This window comes from Arvicanthis niloticus, chromosome 28 (genome assembly GCF_011762505.2).
Source record: "Arvicanthis niloticus isolate mArvNil1 chromosome 28, mArvNil1.pat.X, whole genome shotgun sequence".
In the NCBI taxonomy this organism is placed as follows: domain Eukaryota; kingdom Metazoa; phylum Chordata; class Mammalia; order Rodentia; family Muridae; genus Arvicanthis; species Arvicanthis niloticus.
Window position 1 is genome coordinate 8,622,361 of NC_133436.1, and position 27,546 is coordinate 8,649,906.

At 47.7% G+C, this 27,546-nt stretch overlaps 1 protein-coding gene and 1 long non-coding RNA gene across 2 annotated transcripts; one reads left to right on the top strand and one right to left on the bottom strand.

The window, feature by feature from the left end:
• LOC143440045 (solute carrier family 22 member 1) lies at nucleotides 1–25,916 on the bottom strand. Its single transcript, XM_076926657.1, has 11 exons — nucleotides 25,397–25,916; nucleotides 17,625–17,728; nucleotides 17,038–17,192; nucleotides 15,012–15,180; nucleotides 12,923–13,037; nucleotides 12,694–12,800; nucleotides 9,316–9,530; nucleotides 6,681–6,789; nucleotides 2,164–2,276; nucleotides 554–656; nucleotides 1–204 (listed from the first exon to the last, which is right to left on the bottom strand). Exons 1-11 carry the CDS (start codon nucleotides 25,808–25,810, stop codon nucleotides 138–140), a joined length of 1,671 nt encoding a protein of 556 aa, XP_076782772.1. The 5' UTR covers nucleotides 25,811–25,916; the 3' UTR covers nucleotides 1–137.
• On the top strand, nucleotides 23,547–27,313 carry LOC143440047 (uncharacterized). The gene is made up of 2 exons (XR_013107957.1): nucleotides 23,547–23,948; nucleotides 27,082–27,313. It is a non-coding gene; the product is annotated as an uncharacterized LOC143440047 (long non-coding RNA).
• The last annotated feature ends 233 nt before the right edge of the window (nucleotides 27,314–27,546 follow it).

Consider the following 27,546-nt stretch of genomic DNA (forward strand, 5'->3'; position numbering starts at 1 on the left):
AAGTCTTTAAGGTTGGTAATTCATTTGGAACATGGTGAATATACAGAAGAGTCTGGGAAGGCAAAGGCTTCTGGGAATCCTCCAAGTGGCACGTCCTCCTTCGTCTCTGTCACTCAGCCCCTGGCACAGCATCCTTGTCAGGTACCTGGGGGTTTGCCTGTTTGGACCTGAAGGTAAATCATGTTTTCTTTGGCCTTTGATTTCCTGTAGCAACCATAAATAAAAATTAAAATTAATGAACAGTCAACACCTTGCTTGTCTGATTCTTGAAAGAGGGTCTTGCTGCACTGTCACTCACTGGAAACGCTGGTCTCAAAGTCACTATATAGATTAGGCTGCCTCAGGATCCCAAGTATTGGAATGACAGTAACAAAACCATCATGCTTGACTTAACAATCTTGACAATGAAACTTGCAAAGTTGAGACATGGGGAACATTGCATAAGATGGGGCAGAAAGAAAAAGGTGGGGTAAACAAGAGTGTGTTTCAATGCTGTGACCCCTTACTAAGGATACGGCCATACCCCCCCCCTTCCCAGCACCACAGCCCTCACCTCTTCCCCAGATTCTCTGCTTCTTCAATAGTCTCAGGCAAAGACACGCCTTTGGTTTCTGGAAGAAGAAGAGTCATGGCCCCAGCAGTCAGGCCCAAAACCCCTACAAATGAAACAAAGTCCAAGGAAGTCTGTTAGAACAGGCTCGTGCCCCTTACAGAAATGAGTGCAGTGGGCCAGAGGGCAGGGAGAAGATGCTGCTTATCTTTGAAAGTTATCAGGAGAATTCAGGAAAGAGCTGGAGGCAATCGGATAATTAGAGAAATCCAAGAGCAAAGCAGTATTCATCTTCTTATGGACACTATGGAAGCACGGGATTCCAAAGCCGCTGGTATTTGAGTATTAGAGGATATCTGAAGTCGAGTGCCTCGTGAAAAATGTAAACATCAGCTTTAAGTAGTTATTATAGATACACAGATGGCGATAGATGGCAGATAAATAGATGGTAGATAAATAGAAGGATGTATTCATTGGTAGATAATGAGGAGATGGATAAATAGATAGATGATAGATAAATAGATGATAGATAGATAGATGATAGATAGATAAATGATAGATAGATAGATGATAGATGATAGATAGATAGATAGATAGATAGATACACAGATGAATGGACGGACGGACGGATGGATATACAAAGTCAGATGGTAGATAATAGATAATGAAATAGATACACAAACAGATGGTAAATACATACACAAAAGATGAAAGAAAGATAATAGAAACCTACGTAGCTGATAGGCATATGCATGTATGTACATATATATGTGTAGATATAGAGGTGACAGATACATAGGTGCATAACCATAGAGATAGGAATGCAGGCAGGGCAAAGAGTAAGACCAACCTGTGCATGGATAAACCCTTCTTACTACTCTCTCCTCCTCTCTTCCTTCCTTCTCTGTCTCTTTCTTATTCTATTTCCTTTCCTCTCTTTCATTCACTCTCTAACTTCCTCCCTTCTTTGCTTTCCTCATGCATTGGCATGTGCCAGGCCTGGCATTTCTCTTCCCACAACCAGACATTTATCCTTCTGCTGCTGAGTAAGCAGGTCTTAGACCCCCTCCTGCTCTAGGTTTAGGGGCAGAAACTGTATTTCCATCTTTTCTCACTAGTCCAGATTTACCAGCAAAGAGGACACAGAACACTGTTGATTCCCATGTGTCTCTTTGTGTCCTTCCCCACTGGGCTCTCTGAGACAGGGTCTCAAGCACAGCGCTTGTAGGCCCTTGATTCTGGGGTTGTTCTCTCTCAGCCTCGAGTGTGCTGGGATGATGGGTGGGTGTCACCACACTCAGAAAGAAATAATCATTGAACACCATCATACCCCTAGCAATGACATACTCAGGACATACAAATGCATTAGAAAGTGGGAGATGATGTCAAAAGATTATCCGCCCATGCAATGCATGATAGATTGATTCTGGAACCACAGGATGAAAATCTCTGGGAATTTCATCTTACTGGTTCCTGAAACACAAGGCAGAATGAGCCAGGAGACAGCCAAAGCCCATGCTCCATCCTTGACACTCAGTCTACAAGCAACTGCCGAGTGCTCACACAATTGCCCTCCACCAGATGAAAAGAAGGAATAGCCCATGAAGCCTTACCAAACAAAATGAGGGGCAGGGCTTGCCAAACTTCCATCAGTCTGAACACCATGAAGGGGGTGAAGATTCCACCCAGGTCACACAGGGCAGAACATACCATCATCCCGAGATTCCTGGGAAGACAGAGACCAGACAGATCACACGCATGCTTCACCTTCACATCCTAGACCAGGCACGAGATCAGCAGGGGTGAGTGCCCAGCACCCCAAAATCATAGGAGTGAGAAGAGCTGTGTGCAGAGAAGGTGGCACGCTGGGGAACTTAGCCCTCACACTCCTAGAGGCCAGCTCACAGCCAATGGAGATGAGCAAGCACACGTGTTCTATGATTTAAACTGTATCTGCAACCCACTCCTGTCCCAAAGCTGCAATACCTGCCATCAACACCAAATGAGTCTGGTGTGTGTGAAGAAGAGAGCTACATAGTACAGACACCCTTGTGAATAAGAAGGGGTCTGTTTGGTTCAAATACTATTTCTTTTCATCGGGAGTGCTTACAGAGAAATGGGCAGCTGTCTTTAGTCAGGATTTGTATTCTTGCACAAAACATCACGACCAAGAAGCAAGTTGGGGAGGAAAGGGTTTATTCAGCTTACACTTCCACATTGCTGTTCATCACCAAAGGAAGTCAGGACAGGAACTCACACAGGGCAGGAACCTGGAAGCAGGAGCTGATGCAGAGGCCATGGAAGAATGTTGCTTACTGGCTTATTTCCCCTGGCTTGCTCAGCTTGCTTTCTTATAGAACCCAGGACTTCCAGTCCAGGGTTGGCACCACCCACAATGGGCTGGGCCCTCTCTCCTTGATCACTAATTGAGAAAATGCCTTACAGCTGGATCTCATGAAGGCATTTCCTCAAGGGAGGCGCCTTTCTCTGTGATAACTCCAACTTGTGTCAAGTAGACACACAATACCAACCAGTACAGCAGCCAAAATGAATATCTTTTGCTTTATGCATTGATTCAATTGAGTATAAATACTGCATGGCTGTGCATGGTTGTTCCTGGCTATCCAGATTCCTCTCCTACTTTCTGTGAATGCTCGTCGTCCTATGCACAGTGGAAAGGGTCATTCAGGAAGGTAGCAATAGCCGCCTCCATAGAGGACCAGGCTTAGTAACTGCTATTATTCAGGGAAGTGTTTGGATAAACCTGTGTGTTACACAGTTAGTCACCACCTGCTAAAGCCATTAGGACAGCAGTTCTCAATCTGTGGGTCGTGACCCCCTTTTGAGTTGTATATCAGATATCCTGCATATCAGATATTTACACTACAATCCATGACATTAGCAAAATTATAGTTATAAATCAGTAATGAAATAATTTTATAGTTGGGGGTCACCACAACCTGAGGAAGTGTGTTAAAGGGTCACAGCGCTAGGAAGGTTGAGAACCACTGCTTTAGGAGGTAGGGTCTAATTGTGAGAAGATTGGTTAATTGGGAGAATGCCTTGAAGCGGAAGATGGGGACCCCAGTCCTTTCTGGTCCTTTCTCTCTGTTTTCCTTTCTAGCCACACATTCTGCTCATAGTGCTTTGTGCTATCTCAAGATCTCAAGCCCCAAGCCCACAGCAACAGGGTCAAGCGAGTATAGGCTGAAACCTCTGAAAGGAGTTAAGACAGACCTTTCCTTCTTAAAAGTTGATTGCTTCAGGTATTTTGTCACAGTGACACATAGCACATTTGACCGTTTCTTTGAATCTGGTAGCTGTGACAGTAGACTTATTTGTCTTGGTTATTTCATTTTTAGATTCAGGGCTCAAAAATACTAACATAGAAGATTTTATATATATATATATATATATATATATATATATATATATATCCATCTCTATCTCTCTGAGTTTTTTGTTGTTTGCTCGGTTTGATGTTTTGTTTTGATTTGATTTGATTTTTGAGACAGGGACTCTCTTTGTAGCCCTGGAAGTTCTGGGAAAATGATTTCTCCTTAATTTTCCTTCATCTCCTTGTGCTCAGACCAAGCAATTTCTTTACAAGCAAGAGTCTAAACTGTGTTCTACTAATAAAGGAATTGGCAGAAGAAATCAAAGAGTCAGCTGCCGTCATCTGTGTCTTCTGGCTCACTGAGCCGCAGGCGTTAGACTAGGGAGCTGGAGTGTTTCTTAGACAATTTCACAAAAACAAATGAAGAAGAAATAGTTTATTCATGGGGAGGAGAATCTAAAGCAATAAGCAAAATTCTAACTAAGGGCAGGTTATGATAAGGGCCATTTTTTTTTTAACTTCAAATAAAGTAGCTGCTTTCACAATTAAAATAATCTTCACTTCATGCTAAGAGCTTAGGGCTGGAGACAAGGATGAGCAGGTAAAGGTGCTTGCTGCCAAGCCCACGAACTGAGGAAGGAGAAGGTGGAAGGAAAGAACAGTCTTCTGCAAGTTGACATCTGACTTCTACACACACACACACACACACACACACACACACACACATACTCACTCACAGAAACCACACATGGGAGCACTCACATACAACACACACATACACGATAAATATGTTTTAAATAAGTTCCTAAAATACTGGTGACAGTGAGCTCATGCACAGACACTGACCATCATCAGGGGGCTAGAAAAAGCAAAGCTGCCATGATGCCTCTACCTCCCAGGAGGACCTCAAAGTGGTCCCACTAAACACTGACCTCCATCCTCTACATATGCCTGGAGGATGCAAAAAAAAAAAAAAAAAAAAAGGACTCCATCTTTGTAAAAATAATTTTTTATAAATATAAAATTAAACACAGTCCAGTGCTGGTGGCACACACCTTTAGTCCCAACACTTGGAAGGCAGAGGCAAGTGGATCTCTGAGTTCGAGGCCAGCCTGGTCTACAGAAAAAGTTCACAGAGAAACCCTGTCTTGAAAATAAAATAAAATAGGTCTTCAACAGTCATTCTGGATTTCTGATGGGGTTGAAGACCTATAGTCTCACAGACAATCCTGGCTATTTACTTTAAGAGAAAAGATCTGAGTGGATGGTTTTCAGCTGACATTCATTCTAAAGCCAAGAAAAAAAGCCAGGTTCAAAACTAAGTGTTTTAGTTAGGACAGATGACAGAGGTTCTGGATAGTCAACAAAATGATGAACTGGGTATTAGGACTATCTTATACCTCACTGGTACAATTAGGAGTAACTATGCTCTAATTGCATTTTGAGAGAAAAGTTTTATTTTAACAGGAAGGGTGAAGCTAGGCGATGAGAGAGAGAAAGAGAGAGAAGGGGGGAGACAGGGAGGCAGATGTTCACATGTCTCCACCAGTCAAAGATAGTTTATATATCTAGGTTGGGTACTGGGTTACACTTCTGATTGAGCATTACCAAACTTATAAAGCCTTTGATTAACATGTGTGTAAATACAGAGACTTTCTTAGAGAGGGGAAAAATGTATAAAAGCAAAAAGGAAAAGGGGGCATGGGATAGGGGTTTTCTAGGGAGGGGAAATGGGGAAAAGGGATGGCATCTGAAATGTAAATAAATTTTAAAAAAATAAATAAAATAAACACATGCTTATCTAACTCTGACCCTCCAATCCCACTCCTGGGTTCCTCCGATTCAAACACATGTCCATTCAAAGGCTTCAGGATGTTGATAGGAGCTGACCTGTTATCCTATGTTGGCAGCTAGGATGGAGATGCGGGTACTAGGACACTCACATTCTGGAATGCTTTTCAGGAAAGAACAAGGCATTGACAAATGCAGTAAGGTGAGTACAGCCCATCACAATCAGTGACAGAAGTCAAACACAGGTCTCCATGTCATGGCCTTTCATTTGCTGACTATCTGGAGAAGGCAAAACTACGCAGACACAGCCAGGCGTGGAAGAGTAATATACGCAAATGTGTATGTGCGTGTGGGTCACACGTCACTCAAATTCATGAAGCTGTATTTTAGAAAAAGCCAATTTCACTCTATGAATCTGAGACTTTAAGGAAAAATGAGGGTTCTTCAATACCAAAGCAGGACAACAAGAGTCAAAAAAGATGTTGGACTATGTGAAAATGTAAAACGTGTGTTCATCAGGGCTGCAGTCCACGGCATGGCAACCTTCTGAGTGGGAGGTGATTACATTCAAATCCAGTGTCTGGTGAGGGCCTGATATGCCGAACATATAAAGAACCACAACCCAACAACAGCAAAGAAGGCCCAATAACAGAAATTACCTCACTGGTCATCTCTCTACAAGCGGGCCTTGGTTTTATAGTCTGACCTCACTTCCTGTTTACTCTCTACTTCCTGGCTGCCAAGGCAGAGTGACCAGCTAGCCTCCCACGCTGACAAGCTATGTTTTCTTCACCATGATAAACTGTACTTCCTTGAACTGTGAGCCAGAGAAGACATTTCCTTTCTTAAGCTGCTTTGGTCAAGTATTCTCTCTCAGCAAAGAAAGGAACTAATATAGTGACCCACTCTTGGAGGCTTCTTACAGAAACACCTTAGAAATTGTTGCTCTCTGCCTGGCTATCAGGTGGCTATTTCAGTGTCCAACCCCATTTGTGGCCTCACCTGATGAAGGTTGGGTACAGCTCAGCATTCACCAGGCAGACCATCTGAAGCACAATGGTGGCACCCATACGGCCAAGGCAAGCAAGGGTAACAGTCAACCAGTGCAGCTCTAGGAAGAAACAAGAAGGTAGTTGGAGCAAGAAAACTCCCTGAATGAACTGGAGCTGACAGAGGAGAAGCCTGACTGGCCTGGCCTGGGCTAGTTAAGACCACTGAAAGTTTCACTTGTCTCTATCTTCACTTAGATAAGTAAACAGAGGTCCAAGTGACTGGGGGACTTGCTAATGACAGATCCTGGAAGGTTCCATCGTGCAGAAGAAAGGCTGAAGTGTTTAAATCAGTTCTGCTTCTATCAGCTGTGCTGAACAGAAACGAACTATGTCTTTCTCTGCGCCTTAGCTTTCTGAGCCCCCGTGGAGTGAACCTACAAAGCTTGCAGGCAGTTGTGAGGCAGGGATGACACAAATACCCAGTCTGGCCACATCAATGAAATCCTGGCTTGTAGCTATTACATGGGAAGATGTTGCTAGCTGGGTACCTGAGGCACAGTCGGTGTGGTGTAAACACAGCCCTGAACTAAGCCTCAACCTAGTCGTCATTTCCAAGCAAAGAAAGGGAGGTTTTGCATAGGGAGGGAGGGCATTGCGACTCATCACACACTGCTTGGCCTGCCTTGCCACCAAAGCTCAAGCACCCATGGCTCTGACCAAGTCCCCTCTCTAAGAAAGTCTCTGTAGTTACACACATGTCATCTTGGCCCTGTCCCCAGACACTGACTTCACTGGTATCCCCCAAAGAGAATGGAGACTTCTTGCCTGTGGGCACAACATGATCTTAGCTCCACTGCTCTGCCCATGGAAGGTCCACACCAATTAGGCCACTGGGACATGCTGGCATCCCTGCTCTCAGAGTACAGATAACTGTACTTCAGTCTGGGACAGCCAAGGATCCATGTACACTGAAGTTTAGCTAAGTCACTCCTGCCAAGGCCACCAGCATTTTTCTCCCACTATTGGGCTACAGTTGCTGTCTCCAGTTAACTCTGGGCCTCATGCCACCTGTTCCCTGAAATGACCAACATTAGGTGCTCAGATGTGAACTGTTCCTTTAAGGCCAAGCTCCGCCCTCTGAAGTCTGCAGCCCTGTGCTAGACTCCCACATGGACCATCCCATTCTGCTTAGGTTTATCAAGGTCTCCTGATCCCAATGGAATCGATACCCATCCTCCCTCACCCTTCTCTGGGAGTCAGCCCACAGCAGGAGCCTATTCTATTGTTCTTACTGGTGAGGCTCTAGAACCCATCTAGAAATGCCCCAAGATGCTTTATAGAGGTCAAAAAAGGACCACCACAGCAGGTGAACCTAGGAGAGAGACAGTGGAGGTGCTAAGGCCAAGAGGAACCTGGGACCAGCAATGCCCTAGTTCGGACCAGCAGGGAAGAATGGCCTCCACCTTCTGCACTCCTCTTCTCGGCTTCAATACTATGCAGTTTAAAAATCTTAATTGGGATTCTAGGACTAAGGAAATGAGAGAGAAGAGGGGAGGTCTTATTTCAGAGGCACTATAGAGACTTCCCTTCATACACACACACACACACACACACACACACACACACACACACACAACTTTCATGTCCTGGCCAGGATGACTCTTGAGAAAATCTGAGATGTGCAGATCTTTCCCATAACTCCCTGCATGAGAGAGAGTCAAAGTGACTCACCAGGCTCACAGTGCAGGACCCAACAATAAAAGGGTGTGGGGAGGAAGGAAGAACAGCTCTGCCTTCATAAGGATCTGCAGCTTCCAACATGAAAGGCAATATATGTGCTCAAATTAAAGCTACCTCAAGTAACTTTGCCTGGACGCTCTATGCAGCATGTTTGCCCTGGGTTGTAAAAATTATGAAGAAGTGCTCACACTCACCACTTGACTGCCATTGGAGACTTGCAGGACAAAGAGTTACAGAGGGTGTGGGACAACTGGAACACTCCCATGTGGGGGGGAGGGGAGCAGACAGTGGCCTGGCCATCTTTAGAAAGCTCTCAGGAGTCCACTGAAGCTAAACTCAGGTGTCCCTGTGAATTCTGCTGGTGTGTTCACAAACATGTCCCCAAGGGAACAAAGGACCCATATCTACCAAGAATAAGTATGTAGCATAGTTCTACTCCCGGTGGACAAACAGTAGAAGCAGTGATCCGTGGGGGGAAATCACACAGTGTGATGTTTATATAAACAGTAATACAATATTAAAAAAACCAGCCTATACAGTTGTGTGATAGCATAGAGAAGCCTCTCAGGTATAGTGAATACGGGCAGCGGGAGAAGGCTACATTCAAAGCGGCTCCACTTATGTTCCTGGACTAATCTGTGGCAAGAGGTCAGGAAAGGTGGTTGGCAGATCAGTGGTATTGATCCTGAGGTCTGCAACCCAGATATCTGAATGTTTAACAAATCGAGTCACTTATTCACTTAGAACGGGCCCATTATATGTTTGCTATACCTCAATCTAAAACTGTTTAAAGTCTAGCCAAGGTAACGCCCTGCTTTTGTTCTTGTTCCAGAAGCTTATCAGAGAGTTACAACACTGTCCCTGCAATTCAGTCACCTGGGAAGCGACGAAAACAGACAACTTACCATGTGGGATAAAGATCATGAGGAGGCAGGCTGCCCCCGTCACCAGATTTGATGCTGCTATTGGGTAGATGCGGCCAATTCGGTCAATAATGGCAAGGATGATGAATGCCGCGGGGAATTCCACCAGAGAAGAATAAAAGAAGTCCAGGTAGAGGTTGGCCCCTGTGGCCCCCACGTGCATGATGAGGCCCTGGTACAGTACAGCACAAGAGAACCTGCAAAGAGACCACATGTCACAAGCCAGCTCCAAAGAACCCAGCCAGCTGGACTAGACAGGTCACATGGTGCAAGACGCCCTGGAGTAACATGAAGAGTACCCTACTGGGAGCCTTGATAGAAAATTGTGCCCCCGCTGATATGACAGTGTGTCACACAGCCATCCCCAATACAGCTACTTTTAAAACCCTCACTGCCCACCGGATCTCTGAAACAGGAAGACAGGGAGAGACTGCATCTGGATAGTCCTACTTGCTTCAAGTTCAGGTGTCTGTGACTTTACTGAGCCCCACACAGAGTGATCTCTAACACTCATACGGGCCACAGAGTAGAGGGCAGGTGCAGGCGACAAGCAAGCACACAGGACCTGGCAACAGTTATACAAAGTATACAACCTGGCATTGTATACTTTGTATAACTTCTCATCTGTGAGTGGGATAGTAATGCCATATAGGATATTGCTCTGTTGTGAATATACTGAGATAACAGACAAATGAGACGAGTATAGCTCCTGTCACACAGCAAAGGTAGGTGTATTACCATGACCCTCAGTACCATCCTTCCAAAGCTGAAGATCCCCGGTTAGCTAGATCTCTGGCTTCGCAGAGCTGATTTATCAGGCACTGTTCATGTTCTCTCTTCTCCCACCACACTGACCCCATCCACATCTGAGGAAATCCTGCCTACGTCATGTTGCCTAGTCAATGAAGACTTAAATCAGCTGTTCAAGTCCAAACTTAGAGGTACCTGCATGTCATTAAGGGGAAGTGATACTATTGTAAAAACTGTCACCATTGCATACAACGTGGCCTTGCATTGTAAGATTTTTTTTTGTTTTTTTTTGTTTGTTTGTTTGTTTTGGTTTTTGTTTTGTTTTTTTTTGTTGTTGTTGTTTGTTTGTTTGGTTGGTTGGTTGGTTTTTTTCAAGACAGGGTTTCTCTGTGTAGCCCTGGCTGTCCTGGAACTCACTCTGTAGACCAGGCTGGCCTCGAACTCAGAAGTCTGCCTGCCTCTGCCTCCCAAGTGCTGGGATTAAAGGCATGCGCCACCACCGGCACATTGTAAGATTTTAATCCATAAGAAACTACTGTTTTATTCCAGCATGAAGAATGGCTTTCAGCCCCGCACCATCACAATTAAGAAAAACTGTAAAACTGGTCAAGTGGTCAGTGAAGAAGTGCTGCCATCTTTTGGCAGAACCTGGACTTGCACATATATTAAAATGCTTTACACAGATTGTCTCACTTGCTTCCAGATGCCTGTGAGCTAGGCATGCTATTCCTCACACACCGATGAGTTCCCTGTGTCACAGACTGGTACACTCATATGGTCACATGACCAAAATGTCAAAACAGCCCCCTGGGTTGTAGTAATAAAGAAGCAGGTGTGGGCTAGGGAGACGGCTCCCCTGGTAAAGTGCTCTCTGTACAAGATGAGTGCAGAGACTCAACACCATTGTCAAAAGCCAGTGTGATGCTGCATTCTGCAACCTCAGAGCTGGGGGGGGCACAAACCTGCCAGACAGTCTAGATGAATTGTCAAGTTCCAGGTTCAGTGAGAGACTTTGCCTCAAAAAATAAGGTGAGGAATGATAAAAGACATCTAATATTGACCCTGAGCCTCCATAGTCACCGACAGACAGACAGACAGACAGACAGACAGACACACACACACACACACACACACACACACACACACACACACAAAGCAGGTAGAGAAGATGGAAGAGAGATAGTGGGGGTTATCCTGGGTCTGAGCCACAGGAGGCCAAATAAGTCACAAGAAGAATGCCTCGCCATGTGCAGCCTCAGGGAGGTGGGGTGGATGCAGGCTGCCATGGAACATGAGCTAGCCCTTCTCAATGTTCCCCGTGTGATGGTAAGTGTGCACACACGAGAAATGGCAGATCCTGATGCACCTTCGAGGCCACGTTTCTACAGAGCTTGCTGAGGGGCCATGAGATGGGAGCAAGGAAATGGAGCCACCTTCTTGGGTGGGGGGGAGTGTGTTTGGGATGTAGATGGGCAGGGCAGCAGAGCAAGCCACTGTTCCTCTCTGCAGTGGGTCACAGGTGCTACATGGAGGAGATGCACTCTTGAGTCAAACATGGAGTAGTCACGTGAACAGTTGGAACACCCATGGCTGGACATAGGACCCCAGTAAGAGAGATAAAGGACACCAAGGAGTGGAAGAGTGGGGAGCCCTGTATCTAAAAAGATCAGAGGAATCCATGAAACAATGATTGCTCATTAAGCAAACATTTACCGCAGGCCTACTATGTGCCAGGTGATACCCTACTAGCTTGCCTCTTTGTTCCACTAAAGCATAACACGGAAACGCAAACAGGGGTGCATGGCAGCTCCTGTGTAAGGAAAGGAGGCCCAGAGCCCAGCAGCTTGGCCTTAGTCACTAAGGGAGTAGCTTGAGACTCAGTGTGTTTTGAGAAGACAGCCATGTAGTGAGAACTGTCTGATGTCCTGGGATAACAGGTAGAATTCTAGAATTTCTTCCTCATGAAAGCAGGTAGGAGCCCACAAACTGCCCTTAGCAGGCATAGGAAAAAGTATATCTGCATGCTACCAGGTCCTTACCCATGAACCAAGGGTGCATGAGGACCCAGAAGTGGATCACAAGGTTCTCCGATGTGGGGAAGGGTACACAAAGGCGCTAAGCTATTGAAGTCTTCTCCCCTATTTCACATCGAGTCAAGATTCAGCTGGCCCAGAAAATAAGACACTGAGGGTAGCCTTAGATGCTTAGACTGGGATAGCCTCAGACATTCTTTGTGCTTCTTCACCTTTTTTCAGTGTTAGTCTCTCAACCATTCTTTTTTTTTTTTTTTTTTTTCTTTTTTCTTTTTTTGGTTTTTCAAGGCAGGGTTTCTCTGTGTAGCCCTGGCTGTCCTGGAACTCACTCTGTAGACCAGGCTGGCCTCGAACTCAGAACTCAGAAATCCACCTGCCTCTGCCTCCCAAGTGCTGGGATTAAAGGCGTGCACCACCACTGCCTGGGCTCTCAACCATTCTTAAAAACAAGGGAGCAAAAAGGCCTTTTGAAGACCCAAGGACTGTGCTCAGCTCCTCTCTGTGCAAGAGCTCATTGGTACCCAGCATTTGGAGAGTAACAGATCAGCCCCAGGGGATGTGTAGGAAGGATGCTCACCATAAATACATCAGGATGAGGGTGTTCTTTCTCAGGTTGGGAGTGCGGAACAGGTCAGCAAATGAAGGACTCAGCTTTTCCGAGGCATCCTCCTCAAGGCAGAGCATCTGGGAGAGACTCGGGCATCACTACACCTGGTCTGTATGCACATGACAGTCTCCAGAGATGGGACCCGTGTAGATCATGCCCCAACCCCACCAAGAGGAGAACCCCGTCTGAACTCCAGTACCTTCAGGTCAGCGGGGGGCACCTTCCCGTTCTTCTGTGCAATTTGCTCCATTATCTTTACCGCTTGAGTGGTTCTCTTCTGGGACAATAACCACCGGGGGGATTCTGGGACAAACCTGCAGACATAGCACATAAACTGCAGGGCCTTTCCCCGAGAAGTTGCCCCACCTAACCCTTGACAAGAGTGGTCCAGTGCATGGCTCAGAGCAACCCAAGGTCCTCAAGGACCGTGCTTCCCTAAGATGCTTGTGAACAAAGGCCTCTGCTGTGGAGTGCAGTTGTGACTCACACTGTGTAACCCATGCATGCGCTCTGGAGGTCACTGCTGCTTGGATCCACAAAACAGAAAGGAGGGGATTCCCCCTCACCCCATCCCCTGCAGCCTTCTTTTTGTGAAGGGGGGGTCCCATCTCTCTTAGAAGTTGGGAGTCCTCTTCCAGAGAAAACATACACTGAATAGGAGCTTTACATACCCTGCCATGCATATATAATGAGTATAGTAGGACAGCTGGACAATGCCCACGCTATTTCCCAAACAAAGGATTCACCTGCCATGAGATTAGATGGGTAACATGCTATTTATTTCTTTCTCCCCTCGTGCTTATTTTTCTTTTTCTGTCTTTGTTTTGAAACAGGATCTTACTGCTTCTGAGTTTTAGGCTAAGATCACGTGGACACAGGGTCTTCTTATGTACTCCTGGCTAGCTTTGTACTTACTATGTAACCTGGATGGCCTTGAATCCCATGACAATCCTCCTGCCTCAGCCTCCTCCACCCCTACCCCACCCCTGAGTGCTGAAGAGTATAGGCGCGCATCCCCTGGTCCGCTCTGAGCCTTTTCTCACACAGAACTGGGAAGAAGCAGCTCAGAGATTGAGACTCTAATGTCATGGTCTTCCACAACTCAGGCATGCTCATCCCCTGGCTAAACATCCATATATAGCCAGGGTCCTCTCTACCAGAAAACCCCCTCTCGCTCTGCAGGGAGCAGACAGGCTCCTCCCAGCCCCATCTACCACCCAGGTAACAGATTCCATGTAGTCTGGGTCTAGCTCAGAGTCCCTTGAAGTAAGATCCACCCTTTCCCTGCAGCGGCCTCGCCCATGCACAGTACAGTCTAGCTCTGTGCATTTGATAACTCTCTCGGACCCTCAAAGCACACACTACTAATAAGATTGACACTTCAGGCTGAGCAGTGGTGGCACACGCTTTTAATCCCAGCACTCAGGAAGCAGATGCAGGCAGATCTCTGAGTTCCAGGACAGCCAGGGCTACTTAGTGCACTTCATTGGGGATTTTCGTGTTCTAGAATGGCTCTGTATGCATCTTCCCCAGAGAAGGCTGCCAGTGAAGCCTGTCCATTCATCTCTTTACACATAAGCTCTCTTAACTAAGACCAAGTGCCTGCTGTGTAGCTAGATGACAGGCATGGGCGAGCCTGATTAACAGAGACATTGTGAAACATAAAGTGAGACTGGGAAGGGGTGGGGACAGGGGGGTGGGGAGAGAAAGCAAGTGACAAAGAGAGATGACCTGACTTAAAATAGTGTTGCTCAAAGGGTTCTGGGGACTGCAGGATGTAACAGCTATGACAGTAATGAATCCTTTTGTCTGTCATCTCTGTGCTAGATAGTTCATGAAGACTATCTCCAAGGTTTCCCAGGGCCTCTGGGTAGCACACTGTTAGATACTGGTCCAGGGCTGACTCCCTGAGGCTGGTCTCCCTGTGGTTGGGTTGGCCTTTTGCTTCTAGAAGAAGGTACACACCCTTTGAGATAGGCAAGCTGCCTGTGGGCTTCCCTGTGGTATCCCTCTTGTATCTGAGGGTGGGGAACTCTGTGTAAGAAATGCAGCCCACACTGTGAGGGGCCTTGGGCACATCATAAGAATGAGACGTATAGCTATGACAGAGGAAGACCGTGCAGGAACGATAGTGCAGACTCATGCCTCTTGGAAGGTGGCCCGTGTAGTGGCAGAGGTCAGCACAGAGCCCTCTGTGACCCCAGAGCCCAGCCCTGCAAGCAGACACAGCATGGAGCAGAAAGGTCATGCAGGGGGAGCCACCTGGTCTCTGGCAGGGGAAACATTACCAGTAATACAGCAGGAAGAAGAAGGTGGGCAGGGACACCGCCAGCTGGAGCCAGCGCCAGTTTGGAATGGCGTAGGCCACCCCAGCAAGCCCCACTAGCCCCACTGTGAAGGCCACCTGGTACAAGATGGCCGTCGTTCTCCTGTAGCCGGAGCCAACAAACTCTGTGACTGAGAAAGAAATGGTAGTCAGAGGGCGTCCCCAGGGAAGAAAGACCCAAAGTGGGTCATCAGCCACAGGCTTCACCTCTGCTCCTGTCTGTGTCTTTGCATTTTCTCCTTTCCATAAAAGTCTGCATTGCTGGCCTCTCCCGGGCTTGATGCCACTCAGCCTGGGCTACCAGGTTTACCAGGCCAGTTTGTTGCTAGGTTTTTCTCTTGCTGCCTCCCTTATTGACTTCTTACTTGCTATTTATGTCTCCCCTGCTGTGATTCAAGGCTTAAGCTTCTCCTTCCCAAATATTCATAGAAACGCTGAGCTGAGTTAGAAAATTCTCTTCCGGTCTGGCTCATAACTCTACAAGTCCCTCAGCATGCCTTGCGGGAACCTGGCTCTGCTCCGGGCGTTAGAAGGCAAGTGGAGTCTCTTGTTCCCAGGTGGAAGGCACTCTCCCTCCCAATGGGAGATTTATAATGGGAACATGACACTTGCTGACTCCCATACAAAGACATGGGATGGCAAGGGGGTAATTGGTGGCTCTGAGGCAGAGGGACTGCCATTTTACACAGGATCAGTAGGTAGTAAGTAGATGGAACATAGCCACAGGAGAGGGGCGCAGCTTAGCCTCTCAGACACCATAGGAGCATAATCTGGTGGCCAGGATGCCATAATTGTCTGGTGAAGGGACTGTGTGGAGAACCAGGTAATAGAGAGAGTCAGGTGCAAAGGCAGAGGAGTAAGGCAGAGTTAGGGGTCAACAGGAAATCCTGGGGCTTGCAGGGCACTAGGAGAACCTCACCCTCAGTCGGTGTGGTGCTGTAGACTGCAGAGAGCTACAATGACTCTATATTCACAAAGGTTCCCTATGCTAAGGAGTTGAGAACTGAATATACGTATGCAGCTGGGAGGTATACATGGAGACGAGGCAATGGTGGGGCAAAGACCAGTCAAGAGTGGGGAACAAGGGTGTTCTTATGGGCATATTTGGAAACAAAAGCCAGTAACAAGATTCACTGTGGAAATATGGGGATACATGGTGGTGGTGGTGGTCGTGGCGGTGGTGGTCGTGGTGGTGGTGATCATGGTGGTGGTTGGTGGTGGTGGTAGTGAAGTCATGGGGTGTGTGGCCTGAGCAGCTGGCAGGAGACTAGTATGTGTCACTAAGAAAGATCCACAGATGGACTGGACTGGAGTTGCAGGAGTGCAATGTCCTGAGGCCCTGCTGTATTAAGTAGTCTAGAAAGGAGACTGAGAAAAAGCCTCCAGTGAGCAAGAGGGGATGGACCTGAGTGCCATGGAGCCAACAGAAGCATCAGGAAACAGAGGTCTTTTGAGACTCCTACCATATCCAGCTAAATCCACTTTGGCATCTGTCTGTAGGCCCCTCTCTAGCCTTGAGAACCAAGGAGGCAGAGGGACATCTCATCTACCTCTGTGCCTACAGGCAGTGCCAGCAATGTTCACAGAGGAGGCTACATCCCTGGCACTGCTCCAGGCCATCTGGATACCCAGCAACACACCTACTTCTCAAAACAACCCACAGGATGATAGCAACACTATTATCTATATTTCTAAGAAACTAAGGCACAGAGGGATGATGTGTCTTGCCCCAAATCCTACAGCTTCTCAGACCTGGAATGTAGATTCCTCTCTCTCTCTCTCTCTCTCTCTCTCTCTCTCTCTCTCTCTCTTCCTCTGTTTCTCCCTCCCTCCCTCTCTTTTCTAGACCTCACAAACATCCCCTGTTCCCCAAACCTCCACATCCACATTTGACTCACCCCCAATGATGCACCCCACTACTACCTCATCCCCATCTGTTGTGGACCCAGGTACCCCCACCCCCACCCCCCCAGCCATTGTGTAATTACTCAAGGTGTAGCCGGACACCCAGCTGCCCTTGCTGACCAAGCCCTGCAGCAGCCGAAAGAGCAACATGGATGTATAGTCTGGGGCCACCGCTGTTAACGTGCCGGACAGGGAGGTGACCAGAGTGGTTGCCAGGAGGCAGAGCTTACGGCCAAACCTGCAGAGACAAAGAGGTATGTGGAAGGACTTAAGAATCCAGGGTCAAGCATGAATGCCCCTTGCCTACCTGATAGCCTTCTTGTCCAATTAAACACATTTTCAAATTCCACATGTCTAAGTTAGAATGATCTACCCCTGGCATAAGCCCAGGCCCACAAAGAGCTAAGACTTGGCTGCTTGCAAACCCAAATGCCCCATGTCTAGCTCCCTGCTCAAAGCATAACATTTCATTTCTCTCAGCCCCACTCCTCTGTCCAATCTGCATGCCCCTTGCACAACTGCACCGCTTCTCTGCAGACAGTTCCAGCAGCCTAAAGCCCCAACTGTCACATCTTGTCTGCACCACCCTCCACAATAGATTCTGGCCAGCCACACCCCTCACCCCTGTCCACTCTCCAAAGCCTGGCTCAAGTGGACTGCCTTCACATACCTGTCTGCAATGTAACCCACAACCAGGGAGCCCAGGAAGAAGCCCAAGTTCACACAGGACTGAAAAAGGTCCACTTTCCAGGCGTCTCCACACACGAGGTTAAACTGAAACAGCAGAGAGAGAACACAACTGAGAATCATGGGAAAGCCCACTCCCATCCTCCACCAGTCTGCTACATGGAAGTTCACCTCCCCAGGCAGAATCAGTTGTATCTAAAACATCAGCATAGGCCTAGCACCATGCCCAGCTTCTTCCCAAAACCTTTGTGTCTGTGAAGACAGCTACCGTTGGCTGTGCCATTAGTACACTGTACTAAGGCCATCACTGTACAAAACATCGTTCTAAAAGGAGCAAGAACAGATGGACATGCTCAGAGGAGCGGGGGCTGCCGGGATAGCTCTCCATAGAGAAATACAACCAAGGCCCACGGAGATGGCTCAGGGGGTAAAGTGTGCAAGTATGAAGACCAGAGTTCAGGTCCCCAGTACCCACGTAAAGAGCTGGGTACAGCAGTATATATGTCTGTAGCCATAATGCTGGGCAGAGAAGATGAGCAGTTCCCAGGGATTGAGCAGCCAGGCTAGCCAAAATATAGAACTCTATATGCAGAGGCAGACCCCACCTCACAAAATAAGATGAAAGGCCCTATAGGAAGACCCTCATGGTCAACCTCTAGGCTCCATAGACAAACACCTATGTGTACACACACACACACACACACACACACAAAGGAACACAGCCACGTGTGAAGACATGTAACAAAGGAACTACAAAGCCTGGCATGGTGGCCCATACCTATGATACCTGTATAGACAGGAAAGCAGAGGCAGGAAGATCAGAAGTTCAAGGTTATCCTCAGCTACAAAGTAAGTTCAAGGCCGGTCTGGGCTCTGTAAGACGCTATGTCAAAAAGAACCAAAAAAAGTCTTGTTTGTCAGAGCATGTAGATATTATATACTTAACTGAACTCTAGTATTAAAGGAGCAATAAATCAGAAGGGGCCAGACCGAGGCAAGACACAGGGAGCCAGCTTCACAGGGTAGCGTGTGAGAGGTAGGGGGAGTCCTGCCTGTGAAGAGCTAAGGGAAGAATTAAGGGACAAAAGACAGCCCTAGATGTGCACCTCTGTTTAGAGACCTGGAGTGAGAAAGGCTGGGGAAGGGCCTTCCTAGCCTGTGGTAATTCTCCTGCAGGCTTTACAACAGGCAGGAAAAAAACCAACAATCAGTGTGAGATAAAAATGAAGTTCGGTTGTTGCGGGACCCACATGAAGACTGAGCTGCCCATCTGCTACATATGTGGGGGACTGGGAAGTGGGGGGGGGGTCATGCTCAGTCTAGCCCATGTAAGCTCTTTGGTTGATTCTATCTCTGAGAGCTCCCAGGGGTCCAGATTTCTTGACTCTGGTGGCCTTCCTGTGGCGTTCCTGTCTCCTCCCAGGGCCGTCAATCCTTCCCTCAACTCTTCCATAGGGGATGTCCCTAAATCTGTTTCCTGTCTGTGGAATCCATTCCCCTAACTGGGCTGCCTTGTCTGGCCTCAGTGGGAGAGGATGTTCCTAGCCCTTCAGAGATTTGAGGTGGCAGGGTTGGAGAATACCCTGGGGGCCCCCTGCATCCTCTCAGAGGATAAGAGGAAGGGGAGGAAAGGAGGAATTCTGTGAGGGGGGACAGAGACGGGGGACAGCAATTGGATGTAAAAATGAATGAATGAATAAATAAATAAATGGGGTTAAGGGGGAGAATAAAGAAATGAAACTCAGCCTAATTTTATTGTAACCAGAGCTTAAAAAAAAAAAAAAAAAAGGTATTCAGATAACAATTAACTCAGTCCCATGTGCACAACAATTTAAGACATGTTTACACTGAGATTCTTTATGAAGTACATCTGGTTTCTTTCACAAGAATGGGTAATGTTGACTCAGAGATAGTGCCCAAGATTTAGGGTCTAGGGAGCTTGACTGAGATAAACAAAAAGCCTGGAGGGGTCCGGATTGTCTGGGCCCAGAGATAACACAGAGTCACTTAGGCTTCTGTAAACACAAGTGACATCACTCACAAGAATGGGTTTTTACAGCCTAAAAGCAGTTTTAGTGATTTAGGGGGAAAGGGTCTGGGATAAGTAAAAACAAGAATTCTGGAAGATACAAGCAGGGCCTTTCTCATCAGACTTCAAAGGATCGCCAGCTCGTAAAACTGTATCTTTCCTGGCATTCCAGGAAGAGCAGCTGGGCACCCCACACCCCCTATTGAAGAGCTCAGCTGTGTGTTTAACTTTCCTGGCTTCTCTGATGCTTATCTGTGTGCACAAGGCCTTCTTTTGCCCTCCACACTGGCCCAAAGCACAGGGTGACAGGGCACGTTCTGAGCAGGGCTTGGACCTGTGCACAGACGGCTCACTTTCTCTTGAGAGCTGAGGGAAACAGATTGGTCAGACTCCAGGACACTGGGCATTAGTGCTGAATGGGGTCTCTTGCCTTCCCTAGGGTTGGCACGGCTCTTCCTACCCTCTTGTCCTCTCTGTCCCTCTGCTCTGTGCTGTGGAGCCATGGCTTGAGCAGCCTGCAGCAACACGAGGTATGAGAGCCACAGATTGGATCGCTAAGCAGCTTGAGGCCCCATTTTCCCAGTGGAGCATTCACGCTGTGTCCCTCCTGGGCTGCTGTGAGCTCTGGGGGGTAGGAAGCTGGTAAATGGTGAATGATTTAATTTAAATGCTAAGATCTTAGTAGCCCATCTGGTGATTCTAAAGTTGGCCCTTGTCCTACCACAGGGTCAAACACTTCAAGTCTTAGAGACACTGCATTCAGCTGGCTGAGGTCTCTGTGACTGGCCTGTGTATTCTTTGACATAGCCCCTTGTTTTTCTGAAAGATACACAAGACACAAGGTCGTGCATTGCCACTCAACACCAGGAAGTAGCAGCAACCTTGCCCCCCCCCCACCAACCTGTGCCAGACCCTGCTATCTGTCACTCGGGGGGGGGGGGTGATAAGCTCCAGAACAATGTCACTTGGACTCTCTCTGCCTATCCCAGTCTAACACACACCTTCATGGGTTGCATGTCTCACAGACTCACTCAACATGTTCTTCTGAGGCCCCAAATTCTCCAGGTTTCCTCTTTGTCCTGTGCTCTGCCAATAGGACACACTGAGACAGACAGTCCTGGGTGTCCTGGGCATCCTGGACCCTAGATATTCATCCCCACAATTGTCCCTTTGTAGATCCACTCTGTCCCATGACAATGTTCTGTCTGTCACTAAAGCCACCAGGGCACAGAAACCCGTGGGACGGCTGCCCTTTAGCCCCAATATGGCTGCCCAATAGCCCCTTCTTGGCCATTGTTGGTTTTCAATTTGATTTTTACACGCTACCATTGCCATAGTATGTTCTATCCCCTTCCTCAAGGGTAGAGGCGGCCACTCTACCCTGGCGCTGCGTGTGGCTCCAGATAGATGCCACAGCCAGAGGAAGCCTGCTTGTCTTGACTCAGTCTCACCCCACAATGCTACCACTCCCTGAAAACCAACCCTGCCCCAAGCCTTGTCCAGTACCAACACCCAGAGCCCCTGCTCCCAAACTTCACCCATCCACTGGACCCTAGACACATTTGTGCCCCTACAGTAGACCAGGCCTACACAGAAGGTAAGAATAGAGGGGATGAAGGTTCCCAGGCCTGTCTGCTGTGCCTGCTGGGGTTATACCAGGGCTAGGCGGCTTTTCCAGTATATAAAATAACCTTCACCGTTGGCCTTATCAGAGTCACCCAGGACCCCTGTTCAAACACCCATCCTCTGTAGCTTCTACCTCAGGGGATCACAACTGCAAGTAAGTTTAGGAAGTACCAACGTGGCCACCTCAGCTCACCTCTGTCCAAAGGCTGCTCTGTATTGCTCAATGCCTACAACTGGTGGGGCCAATAGCTCTCTCTAGCCTGCTATGTGGGCTGAGGTGAAGCCGGGGCTCACCTCAGCCCACAGATCACAGAAGGGCAGCAAAAGTTAAGGAACATCTAATTCCTTCCTCCCATCCCCCAGGAAGCCTTATCATCCTAATCCCTCAGTCTTGGGGTGGGACCTACACAAAGGTCATTTGTTTTCCTTCCTAAAGCAAGATCCAACGTCCATGGCAACGATGAGTTAAAAATTAGTTCTGCAGAAATGAGTAACTACACTCAGCTTCCGATCTCTCTGGTTTGGGATAAGAAGTGAAGGGAGGGGAGTTGGAAAGTAGCTGGAAGGGAAAAACAAATAGGAGATAGTACCTGTCCAGACCAGTCTCCACTGGCCTCCCTTACACGTACGTGTGTTGCCTGTGTGCCCATGTGCGTGCGTGTGCATGCTTGCACACAGAGGCCAGAGGGGACTGTTGTCTTCCTCTATCAACTCCCACCTCATTTTTCTTTTTGTGTGTGAAATGTGTTTATGTGTATATGCTGTGTATGTGTCTAGGTGTGTAGCTGTGTGTATGGTGTGTGTTGCATGTGTGTGAGACTACAGGTATGCACATGCCATGGCATATATGTGGAACTCATAGGACAATCTTGAGTGCTAAGCCTTACCCTCACTCCACCTTGTTTAAGATAGAATCTTTTTTTTATTCTCTCTCTTTCGTGTGTGTGTGTGTGTGTGTGTGTGTGTGCACGCATATGCACACGCACTTGGGTGCGTACATGGGTGTGTACATGGGTGTGTACACCCAAGGACAATTTTCAGGAGTTGGTTTTCTCCTTCAGTTCCAGGGACTGAATTCAGGTCCACCAAGCCTGACCACCTGACCAAGGGCCTTTACCAGCTGAGCCATCTCACCAACGCTTTGTTGGTTTGCCATTATGTGCACCAGGCTAGCCGGCCAACAAGATTTGAGAGCCTCTGCTCTTTTCACTTCCCATCTCACTAGAGGAGCAATGGGGTTACAGCTATGTGCTACATACCTGGCTTTTTTAACACGCATGCAGAACGAATGCCCACTAAAAAACGACGTCTGAACAAAGATCCTGCGTGTACCTGTGTGTCTTGTGATTACACAGTAAAGTACTTCACCAAAGGAGCCACTTCCCAGCCCTCACATCTGTGTTTCTTATTACCCTTGAATGTTTCCAGATGGATACCCTTGGCTTTCGAACTCAGCCCAGCACAGTGCTCTTTCCTCCAAAGCCAGGCCCTCACTGTCCCTCCATATACCACTGCATAAGTCAACGTATCCCCAAGCTCCAGCCTCCCTGTGTGTGGACAGTCAATTCTTCCAAAGACACTTTCTGTGCTCTTCAATCTCTCCCCTCCCCCCTACCCCAACCTTACACAGCACCACCTCCACCCAGCCAGGCATCCACTTCCTCTGGCCTCCATCCCTGCTCCCCAGTTTCCTATCCCACTTCCCTAAGCCAGAACCCTTTAATTAGACATGACCCGGGAAAACCCATGAAGCACCTGGACCTCTTACATCCTGTCTTTCTGTCCCACAACATCTGTGTTGAATGTTGTTTCTCAAATCACTTTAACTTGTTATCTTTTTATGGGTTGGTTTTGTTTTGTTTTTTTAAGATAGAATCTCCTATTACCCAGACTGGGCTAATGAACAATGAGGTTGCAGATAGTATATGATATTTTCTTCCGATAATTTATGTTGGAAATACAAATATTACATGGGATTTTTAAGTTATATAATATATAGTTTTATTACATAATTTTATTGTGCAATAATTATTACACTACATCCCTTGCAGTATTTTTATTGAGATAATATGTATAAGATACAATATATAATATATATTAAAAGATGTTATCCAGCTATGGCAGTTCATACCTTAATTCCCAAGAGGGGTCATTGTGAGTTTGAGGCCAGCCTGGGCTACATAGAAACAGTTGTTTATCTCAACTTCAGCTGGACATGCTCTATTTCACACCAACCCTACCCTACTCCCCAATGTAAATGGTCTTGTTTCACCAGAGGAACGGTCCTATCTAAGCCTAGTGGGTGGCTCTGAATCAAGTTGGTGATAGGGTTGAAGACTTCACAAGAGGTGGGACATGACAAAGTGGCCAAGAAAGAACTCAGGTGGGCTGGGAAATGTAACTCAATTGGTAGAGCATTTGCCTAGTATACATGAGGCCCTGAGTTCCAGTCCCAGGACCACATAAAGTATGAGGTGGTACACAAACACCTGTAATCGAGCATCCAGGAAGTAGAGACGGGAAGATCATGAGTTCAAGGTCCTCTTTGACTACATGGTGCATACACTAGTCCGACCCAAGCAAAGGGTATCCTGGGACCAAGGACACAGTGTTGGTTGGCTCCTACATTTTCCAGCAAAGCATCCCTGCAAGGTAAGTCATCTTAACTCACTGTCTGTCATTAGAAGAAGCCTGAGAGCCGATGTCTTATAAATCAAGGCGGCTAGCATTCATTCTGCAGGTAACCAGAAGCTGAGCAGGCCAGTGGGAGGAAATACTGGGCTTCCTCCCCGCTGCAGCCCTGCCTGTATTGACGTTAAAACCTTTAAGGAAAAGGGAAGAAAGGAGGAGGGGATCCTAAGAAGTCCTATGTGCTTGTGTGGGGGTAGGGTTGGCTGGGGAGGACAGTGGCCCACGTGAGCTGTGCCCTGGCCACACAGCCAAGACATTGCTAACACAGATTCTGAGCCTGGGCCTGAGGCCTGCCCGTGGAACAAACCTGCACTGTGAGCCCATGAAGAGGGGAAACATCTACTGGCACTTTCTACTAAACTTTCTCTCTCTCTCTCTCTCTCTCTCTCTCTCTCTCTCTCTCTCTCTCTCGGTATGGTGGCAAAGCCTTTAATCCCAGCACTCTGGGAGGCAGAGGCAGGAGGATTACTATAAATTCAAGCTCAGTCTGCTCTTCAGAGGAGTTCCAGGCCAGTCAGGACTACATAGTGAGACCTTGTCTCAAAACAAAAACAAAAAAGACTCTCCAAGTCAAGTGCACAAATAGGCAACTTGATGGCGGAGTCGAGCCCCTTAGGATGTCTTCATGGCTCCTCTAGGCCATAAATAGTGCAGTTGTATTTCCGTTCGGGGATCGTCTTCCCAGTTTACAGCTCATCCTTAGAACGCAGGAGGTGATGAGATTGAAATAGTGTTTGCCTAAGTCAAGGCTCAGAGAAACTGAGGCACTTACCCAACTACTATCCGGCTAATAGGAGGCCTGGCTGGTATCACATAACCTGACAGGGCAAGTCGAGGCGATTCCCATACTATCTCTCTGACCACTGTTTTGGCCACTTGTGGCCGCCTGAGGGGATGATGGGATTCCACAACACCAACCACAGGGAAGCAGGTACGGGGAGGACTGTAGATTCTGAGATGAGTCAGTTAAACGAGAGAAGGTGATGCTGGGGGTGAGATGCTCAGGAGTTAAAGACGCCTGCTGCCAAACCTGATAACCAGAGTTCAGCCCCTGCTACCCCACAGGATGGAAGGAAAGAGAGAACTCTTATAAGCTGTTTTATGACCTTGATCCACACATACACAGACATACTTGCACACATACACACACTGTGACATGCACATACCCACACACATACACATACATATATATTTATTTATAAGTAGATGTAAAATATTCTTAAAACAGCAACAACAACCAGGTCCCCCACATAGCCTCAGGGTCATCAATTGGTAAGGGAAACAGAAGAGGGCCAGGAAACAGCCTGCTCCCTGCTCAGCATACAGGAAGTTGGGCCTGTCCTTCCTGCCCCAGAAAGACACTGAACCACTCAGGATTTGCTTTCAAAGTCTCCCTTACCCATTAGTACCTCAGTGACGATGGAGGAGCCGGGAGTGTCGTACACCCAGCCGTGCTCGCAGGGGCTCAGTGGCAACTGGCTCCTGTTGGCAGCCAGGCTGGACAGTGGGTCCACACAGCCAAGGGTGCTCTGGTTCCAGTCCACCTCATACCTCATGCACTGGCTGAGGAAGGAGGCCTCATCTGCAGACCCTGAGCCCGGCACAGTGTAGTTCAGCTCCTCTGCTGGGCTCCAGCCACACCGCTGGCTCAGCTCGGCCACTCCAGGATTCCAGCAGTGGTGGTCAGGGGTAAATCCCAGGAAGACGATGCCCACATATATAGGAGCTAAAGAGGCGGAGATCAGGCAGAGCAACAGGAAAGCTTGCTTCTGGAACCAGCCAAACTCTCCAACTTGCTCCAGGACATCATCCACGGTGGGCATGGCTGGGTAGGACCTGCTCTGGACTGCCACCGGGGGTTCATGCAGCGTCTCATTTAAAGTTCTTGGAACTGCGGTGGCTTGAAATCAAGTTGCTGTTCAAGCATGATGCATCTGGAAGGCAACCAACCAGAAGTAACCTTTTGCCCCATGATACCAGTGTGAGGGCCAGGGAATACACTAGGCTCACCTGAAGCCTTGTTTGCTTTTCTGGGAAGTGAGCCAAAGTTCTGGCCTGGGAGAAGGAAGCAAACTGGCTTGAGTGTGCACAATCTGACACAGACTCTCTCTCTCTCTCTCTCTCTCTCTCTCTCTCTCTCTCTCTCTCTCTCTCTCTTCTGAAGAACATTTCTACTACTGGTCTTCTGAGGGCTAGGTATGACAGCTTGCCTGGTGTATACAAAGCTCTGCATTCAATCCCCAGCAGTGCACAAACCAGACATGGTGGTTCGTTCACACCTCAATCCCAGCAGCCAGGAGGTGGAGACAGAAGTATCTGAAGTTCAAGGTCATTGTTGGCTTACACAGCCAAGTTTGGGATCAGCCTAGGCTACATGAGCTCTGGTCTCAAAAGCTAAGATACTCCTGACCGTCGTTTTGCAGGGATGGCAGGCCACTGTTAGGTGGTCTTGAGCAAGACCAGTGATTATAATAAACCAAATGACAAATGCAAAGGGTGTGCCTCTGTGGTCACCCCACACCGATCAGCTATTCCACCTTCTAGGATTCGCTTTCCTTTGTGGGAACGATGTAGCAAGCAACCTTGCTGAGAAGCCCAGACGGCAAGGAGGTAAGAACTAAGGGAACATAGATGATGACCAGTGAGCATCTGAGACCCTCAGCCCTCAACCACAGGGACTGAATCCTGCCAGCAGTCGGGTCAGCTCAGCACCTCATCTTCCTTTAAACAAGCCTCGTCATTAGACTTGTCCCATAGTCTTTAAAAAAAATCGCTGGTCATGGGCTACATGAGACCAGAACTCATGTAGCCCAGGCTGATCCCAAGCACTTGAAAGTTCAGCCTCTTTAAAATATTCCGTCTCTTTTTAGAAATCCAATGTCTCTCAATTGTAGGCTCCAATAAAAAATTTTTTTAAATGAGTTAAATACTTTCTTACTTCAAGAGGGAAGAACCAGGGCACAGTCACAGTCTGAACAAATCAAAATCAAAGTCCACCTATAAATAACTCAGTGTCAAATGTCTGAAATCCACTCATGATCTTCTGAACTTTTCCAAAGAACTTGGGTCAATTCTCTGGCTCTACCCTCTGCAGCATATACTGGCTCCAGCTGGCTCCACTCCACTACTGCAGCTGTCCTTGGTCATCCCATGGTCCTGGCATCTCCAAAGCACTGAGATCTTCTGTTACAACTGGGCTTTTCCTGGACTCTCTTCATGGTGCCAAGCCTCAACTTCTCTGCATGGCCCCTTCAATTCTAGGTCATCAACTACTGAGGCTGCACCTTCACCAATGGCCTCTCCTGGCTTTTCACAGTGCCATGCCTCAGGTGCTCTCTATGACCCCTTTATGCCTTCAAACCCAGTACCATCTGGGTGATGCCTGCTATGACTATATTGTACTTGAATATTGTTCTTGTTTCTGACATCACCAAGTTTGGCTGCCAGCACAAGGTACCATCTTGGCCACTTCTGGGACACAGCTTCTGTGTGTTGATTCTGAGGAAATACAACTCAGAAGATTTCACCTCATTGATGCTCCGGCTGACCAACATCAAGT

Bases quoted from the DNA above. Each gene is read 5' to 3' on its own strand.
- LOC143440045 (XM_076926657.1), bottom strand. From the start codon at position 25,810: ATGCCCACCGTGGATGATGTCCTGGAGCAAGTTGGAGAGTTTGGCTGG. The intron at 15,181-17,037 runs GTAATTACACAA...TTTCTTTCTCAG, and splicing joins GGTGTCCGGCTACACCTTGA to TCACAGAGTTTGTTGGCTCC. The intron at 657-2,163 runs GTAAGGCTTCAT...TTTCATTTGTAG, and splicing joins CCTGCCCCTCATTTTGTTTG to GGGTTTTGGGCCTGACTGCT.